This window comes from Aulonocara sp. 'chitande type north' Nkhata Bay, linkage group LG7, assembly GCF_057382095.1.
Source record: "Aulonocara sp. 'chitande type north' Nkhata Bay isolate Kocher_YH1m ecotype deep benthic linkage group LG7, A_spYH_male_GT1.1, whole genome shotgun sequence".
Lineage (NCBI taxonomy): Eukaryota > Metazoa > Chordata > Actinopteri > Cichliformes > Cichlidae > Aulonocara > Aulonocara sp. 'chitande type north' Nkhata Bay.
The window spans coordinates 22,641,250-22,654,458 of NC_141350.1; the positions used below are offsets into that span (position 1 = coordinate 22,641,250).

General features: G+C 39.7%; 2 protein-coding genes and 1 non-coding gene across 4 annotated transcripts; all 3 read left to right on the forward strand.

Annotated features, from left to right (window-relative positions):
• Positions 1–2,899, forward strand: rps13 (ribosomal protein S13). The gene is made up of 6 exons (XM_086299450.1): positions 1–108; positions 598–646; positions 745–823; positions 1,731–1,900; positions 2,097–2,197; positions 2,826–2,899. The coding sequence occupies exons 1-6, from the start codon at positions 86–88 to the stop codon at positions 2,857–2,859; spliced, it is 456 nt and encodes a 151-aa protein (XP_086155576.1). The 5' UTR covers positions 1–85; the 3' UTR covers positions 2,860–2,899.
• LOC147325128 (small nucleolar RNA SNORA19) lies at positions 2,370–2,502 on the forward strand. Its single transcript, XR_015130671.1, has one exon. It is a non-coding gene; the product is annotated as a small nucleolar RNA SNORA19 (small nucleolar RNA).
• Positions 2,900–8,173: 5,274 nt separating the features above from the next.
• LOC147325129 (uncharacterized) lies at positions 8,174–12,267 on the forward strand. Of its 2 annotated transcripts, XM_086299452.1 has the most exons (4): positions 8,174–8,625; positions 9,168–9,218; positions 9,339–10,477; positions 11,349–12,267. In XM_086299452.1, the coding sequence occupies exons 1-4, from the start codon at positions 8,463–8,465 to the stop codon at positions 11,571–11,573; spliced, it is 1,578 nt and encodes a 525-aa protein (XP_086155578.1). In that variant the 5' UTR covers positions 8,174–8,462; the 3' UTR covers positions 11,574–12,267. The 2 variants fall into 2 exon arrangements, with proteins under 2 accessions (XP_086155578.1, XP_086155577.1); XM_086299451.1 differs by having other exon boundaries at positions 8,181–8,625; positions 9,168–10,477.
• The last annotated feature ends 942 nt before the right edge of the window (positions 12,268–13,209 follow it).

Sequence of the window (13,209 nt, forward strand, 5' to 3'; positions counted from 1 at the left end):
GGTCTACGTCATTGCGTCATTTCCGACGCAGGCGCAAAATACCATTTTCTGTCGCGTGTGCGGCCTCTCTTCCTCTACCGCCATCATGGGTCGCATGCACGCTCCCGGGTGAGCTCTCTTTTTGTCTTTTAAAGTTGGTATTTTCCTTCTGTAGACTGGTTTTGTTTGCAGGAGATAGTTTCTAAACATGTTGTGGCTGACTGGGGTCAAAAATGAAATCTGGGATTCAACCTAAAAGTGAGAAATTGACTTACATGCACACAGTCAGTCGACATCCTCCTTTAGCTAGCTTGTGGTAGCCAAGTTAGCACATTTGCGCATCGAAACGATTTTAACTCCCCGAGTTGTACATCATGTTGCATATAAATGTATAACTTGCAAAGTTTAAGTCACGCGTGTTTCTTCTTACTGATAAAGTTAATTTACTGTGAACTGATCATTTAGTTAAGATTCATGATCGGTAAGCCAGCACTAGTATGAAGCGAGCATAACCCGGCCTAGCGTTTTTTCCCCTGTTGACTTGACGATAGTTTTTGCGTTGTTCTGACCAAACTGTCAAGTTCTCACTACTAACGGGATTTTGTTTCTCGCTTACAGAAAGGGCTTGTCCCAGTCAGCTCTGCCTTACAGGCGCAGTGTTCCCACTGTGAGTACACATTCATTATATTTCGCTAAAGCGAAGTGATTATTGCACATTTTTTGAACACGCGTCCTTTATTTTAATACCGTCCCCCATTTTTGTAGTGGCTGAAGCTCACATCTGATGATGTCAAAGAGCAGATCTTCAAGCTGGCCAAGAAGGGTCTGACTCCTTCCCAGATTGGTAAGTGCTAGTTTAGGTTTTCTTCCCTGCAACATGCAGATGTTGAGATTAATTACATGACATGACTATAATAATTGAAGATCACCACAGTTCAGTTCACAACTTTTGGCAGACTCAGATATTGCTGAGCAGTTTAAAAACGTTTGGCTGCACATTACTTGTGCTAGATGCCCTTCCAGATATTTGGCTGACCATGATGTTGATACCATTATGCTAAATTTCTGCAGTAATTTTTAATTCAGAATTTCTCATAATTGTAAACGTTGGGGTTGCTGTTATCATGTTCTTGTTGTTCTTTGTCCTCTGAGCTTCAGTGCAATGTAAACCAGATGTATTACACACTGTCTAGTCTTAAGTTTTTACACTGTCATTCTAAGCCATTATAATACAATAAGAAGTGTATGTTGTTTTCTCTGATATTTACAAATTAGGATAGATTGTCTGTATTGTGAGTAAAGTAAAGACGAGATGGAGCAGGTATACATTTTCCTATTGACTGATAGCTACAGGCCTCAAGGGTCCACAGAAACTCATGTCAAATCAAAACGTTTGGAAAAGTCCTACAAAGATTATTGCCAACTTATCTTACTGTGCAAACAATCATTGAATAAAATGACTTGTCATCAGTGACAAAAAAATGTGATGCCATTCAGAGAAAACTTCAACTCTTTCTCTGTTTAGGAAAATTACATTAGCCAGATGCCACTTGTGTTACATAAATCCAGGAAACACAATTTACTCACTTTGAAAAAATTTTAGTTTTGCTTTTGAATCAATATGCAGTCTTCATTTCTCTGGAATTTTTTAAATCTGTTTTAAGACTGTTTTGGCAGATTTATGCAAAACTTAATTTGTTGGCAAAATCCCATGCCTGTTTCAGTTTTATCATGTCTATAAACCTTTCTAGGTGTTATTCTGAGGGACTCCCACGGTGTTGCCCAAGTACGTTTTGTCACTGGCAACAAAATTCTGAGGATCCTCAAGTCCAAGGGTCTGGCCCCTGACCTGCCAGAGGATCTGTACCACCTCATCAAGAAGGCTGTGGCGGTCAGGAAGCACCTGGAGAGAAACAGAAAGGTACAGCAAAGCTAGGCCAATGACCTGGAACAAGATCCTATAGCATAACTTGGAAGATAAGTTTGTTTTCCATGTAAAATTAAAAATGTAATTTTGATGTTGTCATCAACAGTTTAAAGGATTTTTATTCTTTGGAATGCAAGCAATTTGAAATATAATGGGAATTGAATGCAACACGTTGTTGTTATATTTGCAGGACAAGGATGCCAAGTTCCGCCTGATTCTCATTGAGAGCAGGATCCACAGGCTGGCCCGTTACTACAAGACCAAGAGAGTACTGGCCCCCAACTGGAAGTAGTATGTATCTGTGATGCTTTTGAGATGCTTTTCTTGTTATTTGGATCGGAAAATTTAATTTTTGCAAGTCGGTTACCTGTTTGTTATCAAAAAAATTGTCACAAATGGTAGTTTTTATTACAACACTAATCGTTTAACTGTATTGTAATGTTCACTAAGTGTATACATGGAAGTGCACAATTCATTGTCATGCTCCTCATTGTTTATTAGGAGTATTGATATTTCTGTTGTGCTAGAGAAAAACTGGAGGTAAATTAGCAGAGCAGCTACTTGGTGCAGTCTCTGCCAGTCCCCTTCACACAGTGAAACTATTTGTGTACATGTGTGGTTTAGTGTGGATGGACACATTGATGTTCTAAAAAGACAACTTGGTCCTTTTTATTCAGCTGTAGTTTTGTAGGTTTGCACATGTGGCGTTTTAAGCATGTTGTAATTTATGTGGCCAACATGAACTTAATTTTGAATATAAAGAAATAATTACAACAAAGTAAAAATCATGAGTGAGTAATAGGAAAGAGATGGTTATACTTGTTCCCCTAAAAAAAATATATATGAAGATTTAATGGGTTTTTGTTTTTAAGTCAAAGGTTTTTGTTTACTAATGTTTTTTTCCCCTTTCTGTTTACAGTGAGTCCTCTACAGCTTCTGCTCTGGTGGCATAAATTCTACACTTTTGGATTAATAAAACCGTTTAAATTGGGAGTTGTTTGTTTGTCTTTTTGTGTGTATGTTAAGATTTAGAGATGCACTTGAAATACAGGCCAAACACCGAATACAAAAAAGAATACATTTAAATGGACCGGTACTTTTACAGTGCTTTTCTACTCTGAGCGCTCAAAGCGCTTTACACAACTTGCCTCATTCACACGAGCAATGTTTTTTTTTTTTTAATGCTCTTTCTACATAAGTGCTTTGTAACACACACACACATTCATACTCCAGTTGATTCATGGAAGAGCAACTTGGGGTTAGACTCTTGCCCACTGATATTTAGCACACAGACTGGTCTAGCCACCAACCTTCCGAATAGTAGGTGACCTGCTCTACCACCTAGGGGAAAACAAATGCAGCAATACATGCCCATTGAGAGCAGGGCCCTATACTACAGGGAAAGTTCAACATACCCAGGGCACTTTTCATCATCACTTACCAACATCAGGATAAAAGGTCACATAAAGCTGGTTATCAGCTCACTAACTTAAACCAAAGGTTAATATTCTAATTTTCTGTAAATGTAATGTTTTTCCCCACAGTGGCTGTTTCTGTTTATTTAATGTAATATAAAGTGGAGTAGCTTTTCTTTAAGCAAAGGCCAAATTCCACCCTGGATCAGACTGATTTTAGAGAAGTTATTTGGGTCTTTGCACATTTTACTAACCAGTATGTCCTAATTTGATTGTGGGGAATTTAAACTGAAGAAAGGAACACCGTAAGCACTATTTTTATTAGACTTTTATAAGTTCAGATGGCCACAAATTTTGAGACCTACCTGAAACACTGCCGACGTGCTCATGTTTGTGTTTGGGAAGGTAGGATCCCTTCAGGGTTGTCACAAAAAAATCAATATTCGGAAGGTAATCGTTACTAAGAAAATTACTTTTGAATTAGATACTCATTCGCAATACTATCTATACCAACAGTGCTGTTTTTGGGTCCTCTTTGAGATCATAGGTACTTCACAGGGTACCATTGAAAACAGGCCGGCATACAGCTCCTAACTAGCAGCTGAATACACGAAGAGTAGTTTGCATTCACAGCATTTTATGAGGAATTTCAGGATCTCTTTTTAAAGCTTGTGTCTTTAAACAAAAATGAAGTACTAAATAATCGAAGATGTAACTATATAATTTTAACTATTAAAATTTACCCAGCGGTTAGAGCAAAACAGTTGAAGTATTGAGGTTTCATTCTATTTGTAGCATCAGTGTGCAAAGCGGGATATGTGGAAGATACTAAAAGACTTGATTCTAGAAGTGACATTGAATTTCCTCAGGCCATGTGTCAAAGGCCTTTGCATGTATTTTTTAAGAATTACAAACAACATTTAGTTCATATTGGTTTATTCATCGTGACATAAGACAGTAAGTTGTATTTAAATTGTCTGTGTTAACGTGATGTAGCAAAGACTGATGAAGCTATGCAATGGTAAGATGTCCGCCCATTGATCCCTCCATAATCCACATTGCTGCTCCTCTTATAACAGTGAAACTTGAACACAGTGATTACTTACTGGGCCTACACCCAAGTTGTGCCCAAGTTCAAAATCATATAGGGTTTTTTCAGGGTTGGGGGGTTCCCCTTATAGCAGGGGCTCCCAAAGTGTGAGGTGCAAATCTGCAGTTTGAAATTACAAGTATGTACAATTTCATATTTATATACATTCATTGATTTATATAAAAGTGAATTAAAACTGTTAATAGGAGGATGTTACTTTAAGTTAAATTTACTTTTGTGTCCCATTGGCTAGTGGGTCACACATTGCTCTTATCACTTAGCATATGATTGGGTTGCTTTAACAATTTATAACCAACAGCCTATGATGTTGATGTTTTTCTAATTAAATTCTCAAGGAAATTCATCACTTTATCTTGTATTTTGATCAGAGTGAAGATTTAAGATTCGGTGGGCCTCAGGGTTTTTTTGTTTTTTTATTTTTTTCAAGTGGACTGCAGTATTCTTTGGCAATGGCTGCTCTGAAGTATTGGCCATCCCAACAAGCAGACGATTCCCTATGACCAAGCACTTAGTGGGGCAATACTTGGGAGGAAAACCTCCCTTTTAACAGGAAGAAACCTCCGGTTTTGAAATATTAAGCTGTTGTAATCAGAATTAAATAAGTATTTGGTTTTACAGATTTAGTGTGTATAATTTAACCAAATTTGATCAAAATGGATAGGTAAGCAGAAGGAGTAGTAATTTTGCTGCTGAATTAACCTACCCAACCCCATTTGTGGTTTCAAACTGAATGTCGATCACTGGTCTGACTCAAAGAAAGGATGGAGAACCTCCACCGATGCATTTGTTGACATCTAAGCATAACATCAGTTTAATTAGGCTCAGCCAGTAATAAATGCTGGGTTTTTGTGGTATTATCCTGTCTCATATTCAAAGTGTTCATCTGTTTGAAATTAGCGCTGCAGCTTTCTTCTATAAAATAATTATTAGGGGAGACCGGGGATAGTTGTAACGTGGGTCAGTTGTAACACTTCCAATTTCTCCAATCAGGGCTAAGTTTCAAATGATGTGACTCATCCTGTGCATGCCCAACTCAGTTCTGCTATCACATGTGAAAAATCAGCATATTTTGTCAAACACAGACAATTTAACACGAAAAAAAGTAATTTATATGCCAAAAAGTAAGTTTTTCTACTTTATTTCAATTTGTAATAGCATTATCTGCTTTGCAGTTAAACTCATCAAACTTAAGGTAGTGGATTCAAAATGTAATGCAAAGTATTTACATGTCTCTGCTATTAAATAGTGCAGCTATTTTCTCTGCAGCACAATTACCCATTGCATGGTATGGTCTCAAACACGAAGAGTGAAATGTTACAATTAACCCCATAGTCTGGGTTAGTTGTAACATATCCTGGGGTGAAATGTAACACAATGAAATAAGGGTACTAACAAAACATTAACATGTAATCTTTGTTTATTCAACACATGAATGCACTTAGAGCCATTTATGTAGCTGTGTGTGTGTGTGTGACAGAATGCAGAAATCTAGCTTTTGAACATATTCCAACCCCCCAAAAAAGACAAATTATGGAAATTTCTGCAACTGAATATTTCATTCATTTTGGTTGGTCTTCCTTGAGTTTGGCCTCATTGGCTCAGTGGGCATTATAACCTACAACTCTTGCACCAATTTTGAACATAACAATGAAGCTGAAAAAATGTAGTTGTTCACCAGCATGGCAATTCCATTACTTTTTATCATGGCTTACCTTGGTGTGGTTTGCAAAGTGCTTCAGAAAGATGAGGAAATCTGTTTCTTGCACCCATCCTGACTTATTTCCACTTCCTACTGGTCCATCTCTGACACAGTGGTCTGCATAATGTATGTGTGGGAACACAAACAGTGGAGGAATTGTGTTGCCAAGAGTTGGGAGTTCGCCTTGTAATCGGAAGGTTGCCGGTTCGAGCCCCAGCTTGGACAGCCTCGGTCGTTGTGTCCTTGGGCAAGACACTTCACCCGTTGGTGGTGGTGGTCAGAGGGGCCCGGTGGCGCCAGTGTCCGGCAGCCTCGCCTCTGTCAGTGCGCCCAGGGTGGCTGTGGCTACAATGTAGCTTACCATCACCAGTGTGTGAATGTGTGCGTGAATGGGTGGATGACTGGATATGTAAAGCGCTTTGGGCTATATAAATACAGGCCATTTACCATTTACCATTAACTGCATATACAAATGCGACCAGTGAACCTCTCTCTGCTGATGTCGTTGCCCCAACTTGTTTAATATAAGTTAAAGTAATAGTGTGGCAACTTGTAACATTTGCATTGTTACAACTAACCCAGACTGTTGCTGTTACAACTGACCCAGACTAGCTAACATTACAGCCAACGGCTAAAACATTAGCACTAAAGACCCACACAGAATATATCCCCATAGACATACAAATAACATAATTTAAAAGAGCTTCAATTTACAGACAGAAATGTCAAAAATGTTACAACTATCCCCGGTCTCCCCTACATGTAGTGTTTCATGTCCACTTTAAAACATGCTGTGAATAAAAGGATCAATCAGCGTGCGCTGCTTAACCTGCTCCCAACAGTTTTTATTTTTTATTTTCTCAGCTGCAAACTCTGTGCTGAATAAGGGTTTGAGAGTAAAGATGATATATAAAAAACATAATTCAAACATAGGTTTAGTTTACATACACAATTTTATATGAAGTCAACAAGTACAGTGTAGGTGTTTTTCTTTTTAAATTAAATTAAATTACTGGAATATCGCTTGCTGCCAAGAGAAAGAAGAAATTGAGAACTAAATTTGTCTAAACATCTATATGTATATATGAAGCTCATCTGGGAAACTGTCTACTGTTACATATAATTTGCAGTGTCTAAATGTTCACAGATTAATTCCAAAGTTAACTCTTCTTCCATTTCAAAGGAGACAAAAATGTGGGATAAATGACATAGAAAGTACACTTTAGCAAAAATACATTGATTGAGTACATTGCCATTTATGCACTGATCTCCCTGCTTTGATATCTGCATTACATTATGCCAAACAATAGGCTTTTGTTTATGTACATGGGTTTGAAAAAGAAATTATTCAACCAAGAAAGTGTCACAAAAGGAAAGTTAAACTGCATTCGATGAATGACGTTCCCTCCTTCTCTCCCTGCAGAGGTCCAAGGGATCTTCTAGGAATGATGATGCTATTTTCTGGAGTATTGATTGGTCAGTAGGCAGTGGATGTAAACACAAAACATAAAGAGCTAGCGCACTCCAGTGTTGTCTGTTTATAACAGCGTGACAACTCTTTTGAGCACAACTGCTACTCATCAGATGTTTCTACTCTAAAACATAATTTGCGCCTAATGTTTCAATATTAATTCCAAAGTTAACTCTTTTTCCACTTCCCTGGGACAAAAGGTGGAATAAGTGAGAGTAAAATCTAACAAAAATACATTTCTTCTCTGCATCACTTTATGCTAACCAATAGGCTTTTGTTTTTATACATAGGTTTGTATAGGAAAACAACCAAAAAACGTGTCACGCAAGGAAAGTGAAAGTCCATTCATGAATGAAATGCTGCAATCTCTATACATTTTGTTTTTATCTCTGGGAAACTCTACAAGTTTTCGTTATTATCTAAATTCACTTTTAAACCCGGGTTTTCCAGGAAGCTGAGGAAATTACGGGCACTTTCTATGCGTCACACGTTACGTTACCTGTGGGAGGAGTTAGCAGACGAGTAGGGATCTAAGCGAATACAGTTACTCTGTCCAATCACGGTGCAGCGTGACGTCAGTATGTTTATATTAACGGGAGTGTTGCAACCTCGCGACATTCAACTCCTGCTACTACAACGACGAAAATACAGCTGAAGAACATGGAGAAAATACATGAGAACATTTGACGAAGGACACCAAAAAATGGCACAGTCTTGCCGAAAAATGAAGCGACAAAACATCGACGCATATCTGTCACCGACGAATACGCGAAATCTCTTGGTTTTCGACGAGGAATACCAGAATACGTGAGGAGTTGTGTTCAACACAGTCGCCGAAACTCGAGAAGAAAGACGTGAAAATGGCTACGGTTGTTGGTTCCCAGACTAGCTCTGAGCGGACGGCGATGGAAAGGTTTGGCAGCGGAGGGATGGCTATTCTGCCGTGGACTAAACAGATACTCACCGTGCTGTGGGAACAGCTTCGGTTGCTGGTTCAAGTCATTTACTACACTTTCCTGTCAGGTAAGAGTGAGACGAAATCAAAAGTTTTTTCCTTGCGTCTTACGCCCACTTTATAGCTGCTAAGGTTAACCTTTGGTGTGTTTACTGATGTTGGAAATTATAAGACCACTGTGTAGGTGTAAGATATGTTTAGTTTTTTTAATATAGTAACTCATTAAACGACATACCTTTTAGCAAACTTAATATTCTATGGGGCTGACACTATGCTGTGTTTTACTGTCTGAATAGTTCCTCGATTTTTTTATTTTTTATTTTTTGTAGATGGTGTTTCTTTTCCAACTTCCGCAATGTTTACGTGCGTTTTCAGCATTTGAACATTGTTTAGACATCACAGTAACACTTCCTGTAAAACACTTGAAGTACAACACACGGACTTGTATGTTACACTCAGTAAACCTTCTTTGAAATAATACATAAAACTGCAGTACAAACACAAACCTTGTCTTGGCCTCATAGCATGAATGGAATAATTATTTCTTCAGAAAATTTAACTTGATTACATTTTATTGTACTTAAAAGCTTTTTTTGTTTTCTTCTTCCAGTTTTCCAAATGTTCAGGTTTGAGGTTCACGTGAGAATCACAGACGAGACTGGTCAGCATATCCAGCACATGACCACAGCCACAAACCCAACAGAATCATTCCTCTTCACCTCTTTGTTTGAGGGAGACAACATGGTTGGTGGTTCAAATCCCCTCTCCAACTTCTGTGCAGACGTTGGTGACCCGTTTGCTGGGAAATCCACTGCTGAGGCCTTGCTGTCCAGTCTCCGTGCTGACGACCTGTGTTGCGGGCTTGTGGATGAGTTTGTGTCCAGAACAGCTGGCAACGAAGAGGGCATCTTTCTGGGACACCAATCTGGCTGGAAAATGGGCTTCCCTGGCGACTGGAACTTCTTTGTGTCGAGCGGCGAGGACTCGGGTTCAAACGACACCTGCCAAAAAAATAGTGAGGAAGACCTCAAATGGGATATTTCCAAGGAAAAAGTTTTCAAGCAGGACACATCAGAAGAAGATAGAAACTCTCACTGGAGCAGTGAGGAAGACCAGAACACAGTAGAATTTGAGAGTGACGAAAGTAAAGCACTTTGGGAATCTCTGTCAAAATCCAGTGATCCTTACAACCCTTTCTTTTTCTCCGCCTGCATTTCAACTAACACAGATATGGGTAAAAGAAAAAGTGAAGTAAAAGACTGTAGCGACACCGACCTCATGTCCGTAAGCAAGGCCAGTGAGGAAATGATGGGGTCTCAGGGCCTAAAGAACTGGGTCTGTCGCTCCGACAGCGAGAGCAGTTGGAGCAGTTGGGCCAGTTCGGATGGTTCGAGCCCTGACATCGACAAGGAGGAAAGTGAGAGGCTGTGGGACTTCTTCAGCAGTCCTGAAGACCCTTACAATCCCATGTGTTTCACTGCATGCACAATCAGCAGCACAGCTCCCCAAGCCACCATGTTATCTAATTGCGAAACCCCAAAATCTGACACAGACACAGAGGAGAAGGAGAGCACCATCCCCCCTTCATCCGAAGAGGATGAAGAATCACTGTGGAAATCTCTCTGCCTAAAGGATGACCCTTACCACCCTTTGAACTTCCAGGCACCCCTTCAGAGCTCTCCAAAACGAACACTCCTGCAAGACGATGATTCAGATATTCTTAATGTTCACCACACACCAAATTCATCCACAAAAGCAAAGAAGTGGGCAAAAGCACCCCAGAAGCCTGTGCTGCCAGAGAGACAGACAAAGCATCACTCCCATCCAGAGACTATACTAGTGCCCTGGAAAAGATCTGGACAAACACCCACACCAACTTCAGAGATGAAAGAAAGCAAGGCTGACACCACCCAGAAGAAGGTAATTGTCTGATAATTTCTTTTTATTCTTTCACTTTTTCCACATGGAGATGTTAAAGGAACCCAAATACAAAAGTTTTGGTGTATTTATTATTGTTTTTTAGCTGTGGGCTAAATATATTAAACTGAATGAGTGTGTAAACATATTGTCAGAAATCACACTCAGTTCATTGACCCAAACCAGGGGTAGGCAACTCAAGGCCTCGAGTGCCAGTGTCCTGTAGGTTTTAGATATCACCCTGTGTCAACGCACCTGAATCAAATGATTAGTTCATTCCCAGGCCTCTGGAGAACTTCAAGACATGTTGATTTGGTCATTTAGCCATTTGAATCAGCTGTGTTGGATCGAGGACGCATCTAAAACCTGCAGGACACCTGCACTCGAGGTCTGGAGTTGCCCATCCCTGACCCAGACAAATATAGAAGAGGAGGTGATCTCATATTTAAAGTTAGAATGTTAATATCATGAAGAGGAGGGCCTACTGCTGACTCATGTACTGCGTGTGTGTGAAACAGAGATAAAGATAACTGTTTATTCCTTCCTCCAGACTGAGTGTCTTAAGCTGAGTTGTTTGTTTTCGCTTAGCAACACTGGTCGTCATGACTAAGCCAGTCATGTGACACCAGCGAGTCAGGAGAGACTGACTTCCATGTGTATCGAGTTGCAGCAGTATTGCAAAGTTAGCACAAAGGTCTTATGATTGGACAAAGTCACGTCATATTAGAAAAATCAGTACTTGGAGTTGGAAAGAGTTGACTCAAATGTAGCTTTTAGATATTTAGAGTTTATGATCCCTAAATACAAGCACTTAAACGTCATATGACTTCCAGTATTGTTCAATAAACTATAATATAATTCTTCTGAATTTCAGGTTCGATTTTCTCCTGTTGTCAAACTCCATGTCCTGCGGACCTGGCCGTTTGCGCGGCAGGCGTCTCGTAAAGGACACTGGGAAGAGATGGCACGAGACCGTGACCGCTTCCGGAGGCGAATTGATAAATTGGAGCAGGTCATTGGCCACTGTTTCACCCAGACCCACAGAGAGAACATGCGGGCCTACCTGGACAGTGCCTTGAAAAAAACAAAAGGGTCCTGAACACTGACTGTTTCATTTCCTTTTAGGATGAGAACTTGTGATTGGTTGCAATGCAACAGTGATTTTTGATTTAGGCCAATTAGAATTTTGATGTTAGGCCAACGTAAAATGTTTGGTGTCGAGTTGAACAACTTTGTACCTCAGAAGGTTTTATACATCGTGTAACTGTTGCACTGACTGACACTTTCTCATTTTAAGCTCCGCGTTACTGTGTGGAATGTTGTTTTTGTATGCCTTATATAATGACCTAGTAATGTAACTTATTGGTGAAGTTTGCCATTTATTTTTTACCTTTGTTTTCAGCAGTTTTTATGTGTGAAGAAACCACAGTCGTGACTCTAGAAAAAAGTAGAAAAGGATATCACAAAAAAAGCAGAGCTTTATATTGCAAAGTGTTTTGAGAAGTTTTGTTAAGCATGATGGATACGCGTCAGGTTCTGGTGCAATTCTTGTCTTACTGTCTTACAACTTTAGGATTTGATATTTAAGTCTTTGTCTTGTATTTTCTTATATTCCTGCACATAAATGGCAGCTTTTTAGTGCTGATTGTGAAGATGGGCGTTTATCTGATTGTATTTGCTGCATAACACTTTGTCCTCTGTGACTCACTCAGCTTGTCACAATAACATTGTGTGGCCAGACTGTCCCGAGCAAATTGATCATTAGGTGCTCTGAATCAATAAAATTTGTTACATTGTAACTTTTTTTCTGTTTGGCTTGTTTCACAACCTGACAAATGATTGGACAAAAAAAGAAATGAGTTCATACGTATGAGAAATTGGTGAAGTAAAGGTGGCCCTGAGGTCCCAGAAATTTGCAAACAACACAATGCTGAAAAATAAGTAAATCACTGGAAAAGTGATGAGATTCAAAGCGTGAATGGCACAAACATGGTGTGGGGTTGTGTAAACGTGCAGAGAAAGACAAGTTTCTCTACATTCTGAAAAGAAAGTGTGGATATCAGCACCTCCAGCCTGACTCTGACCAAACAAACTGGTTTAACCTTTTGACCCCATCTGGACACACCCAAGTGTGGTCATCCAGGGTGTGAAATTTCCAACAAAGCATGTGCCTTTGTGGACTTCAACCACTGAAGAGATAAAGGTAAGTGCATTTCTGATAAGGTGATTTACAGGTCAAAAGGGTTGCTTGGTAACTGGAGGTCTGCAAGACAATTTTATTGTATACAAAGTGCTGACTTTGGCCTGCTCCCTATCTGAATATGAAAATATATATATATATATATATATATATATTTTACTTCTCATGTGTTTTCCCTTACATGTTACCACACACATGCACACAGGAGCTAATAATTTCCCACTGGGACGTGAGTCTCCGTGCAGAGTGGCTGCCGTAAGGCTGTCGTAAGACGAGGGTTAAAAACACAAAGTATGATGAAATGACTTTCCTGAGGGATGAAATCAATTAGCAGGTCTCCCCACCCCGTCCCCTCCCACATGTGCACACACCATGGTGCAAAGGTGAGCAATCATTGACATTGTTGCTGTGTCAACGCAGCGGTAAGCCTACTGCTGATCTCCCACCACCTCCTCCCCTTGCAGCATGTTGTGTATGTTATTCACCATCTGCTTCAGTCTTGCACCCACCCTTGAGTGGAGTTCATTATACTTTA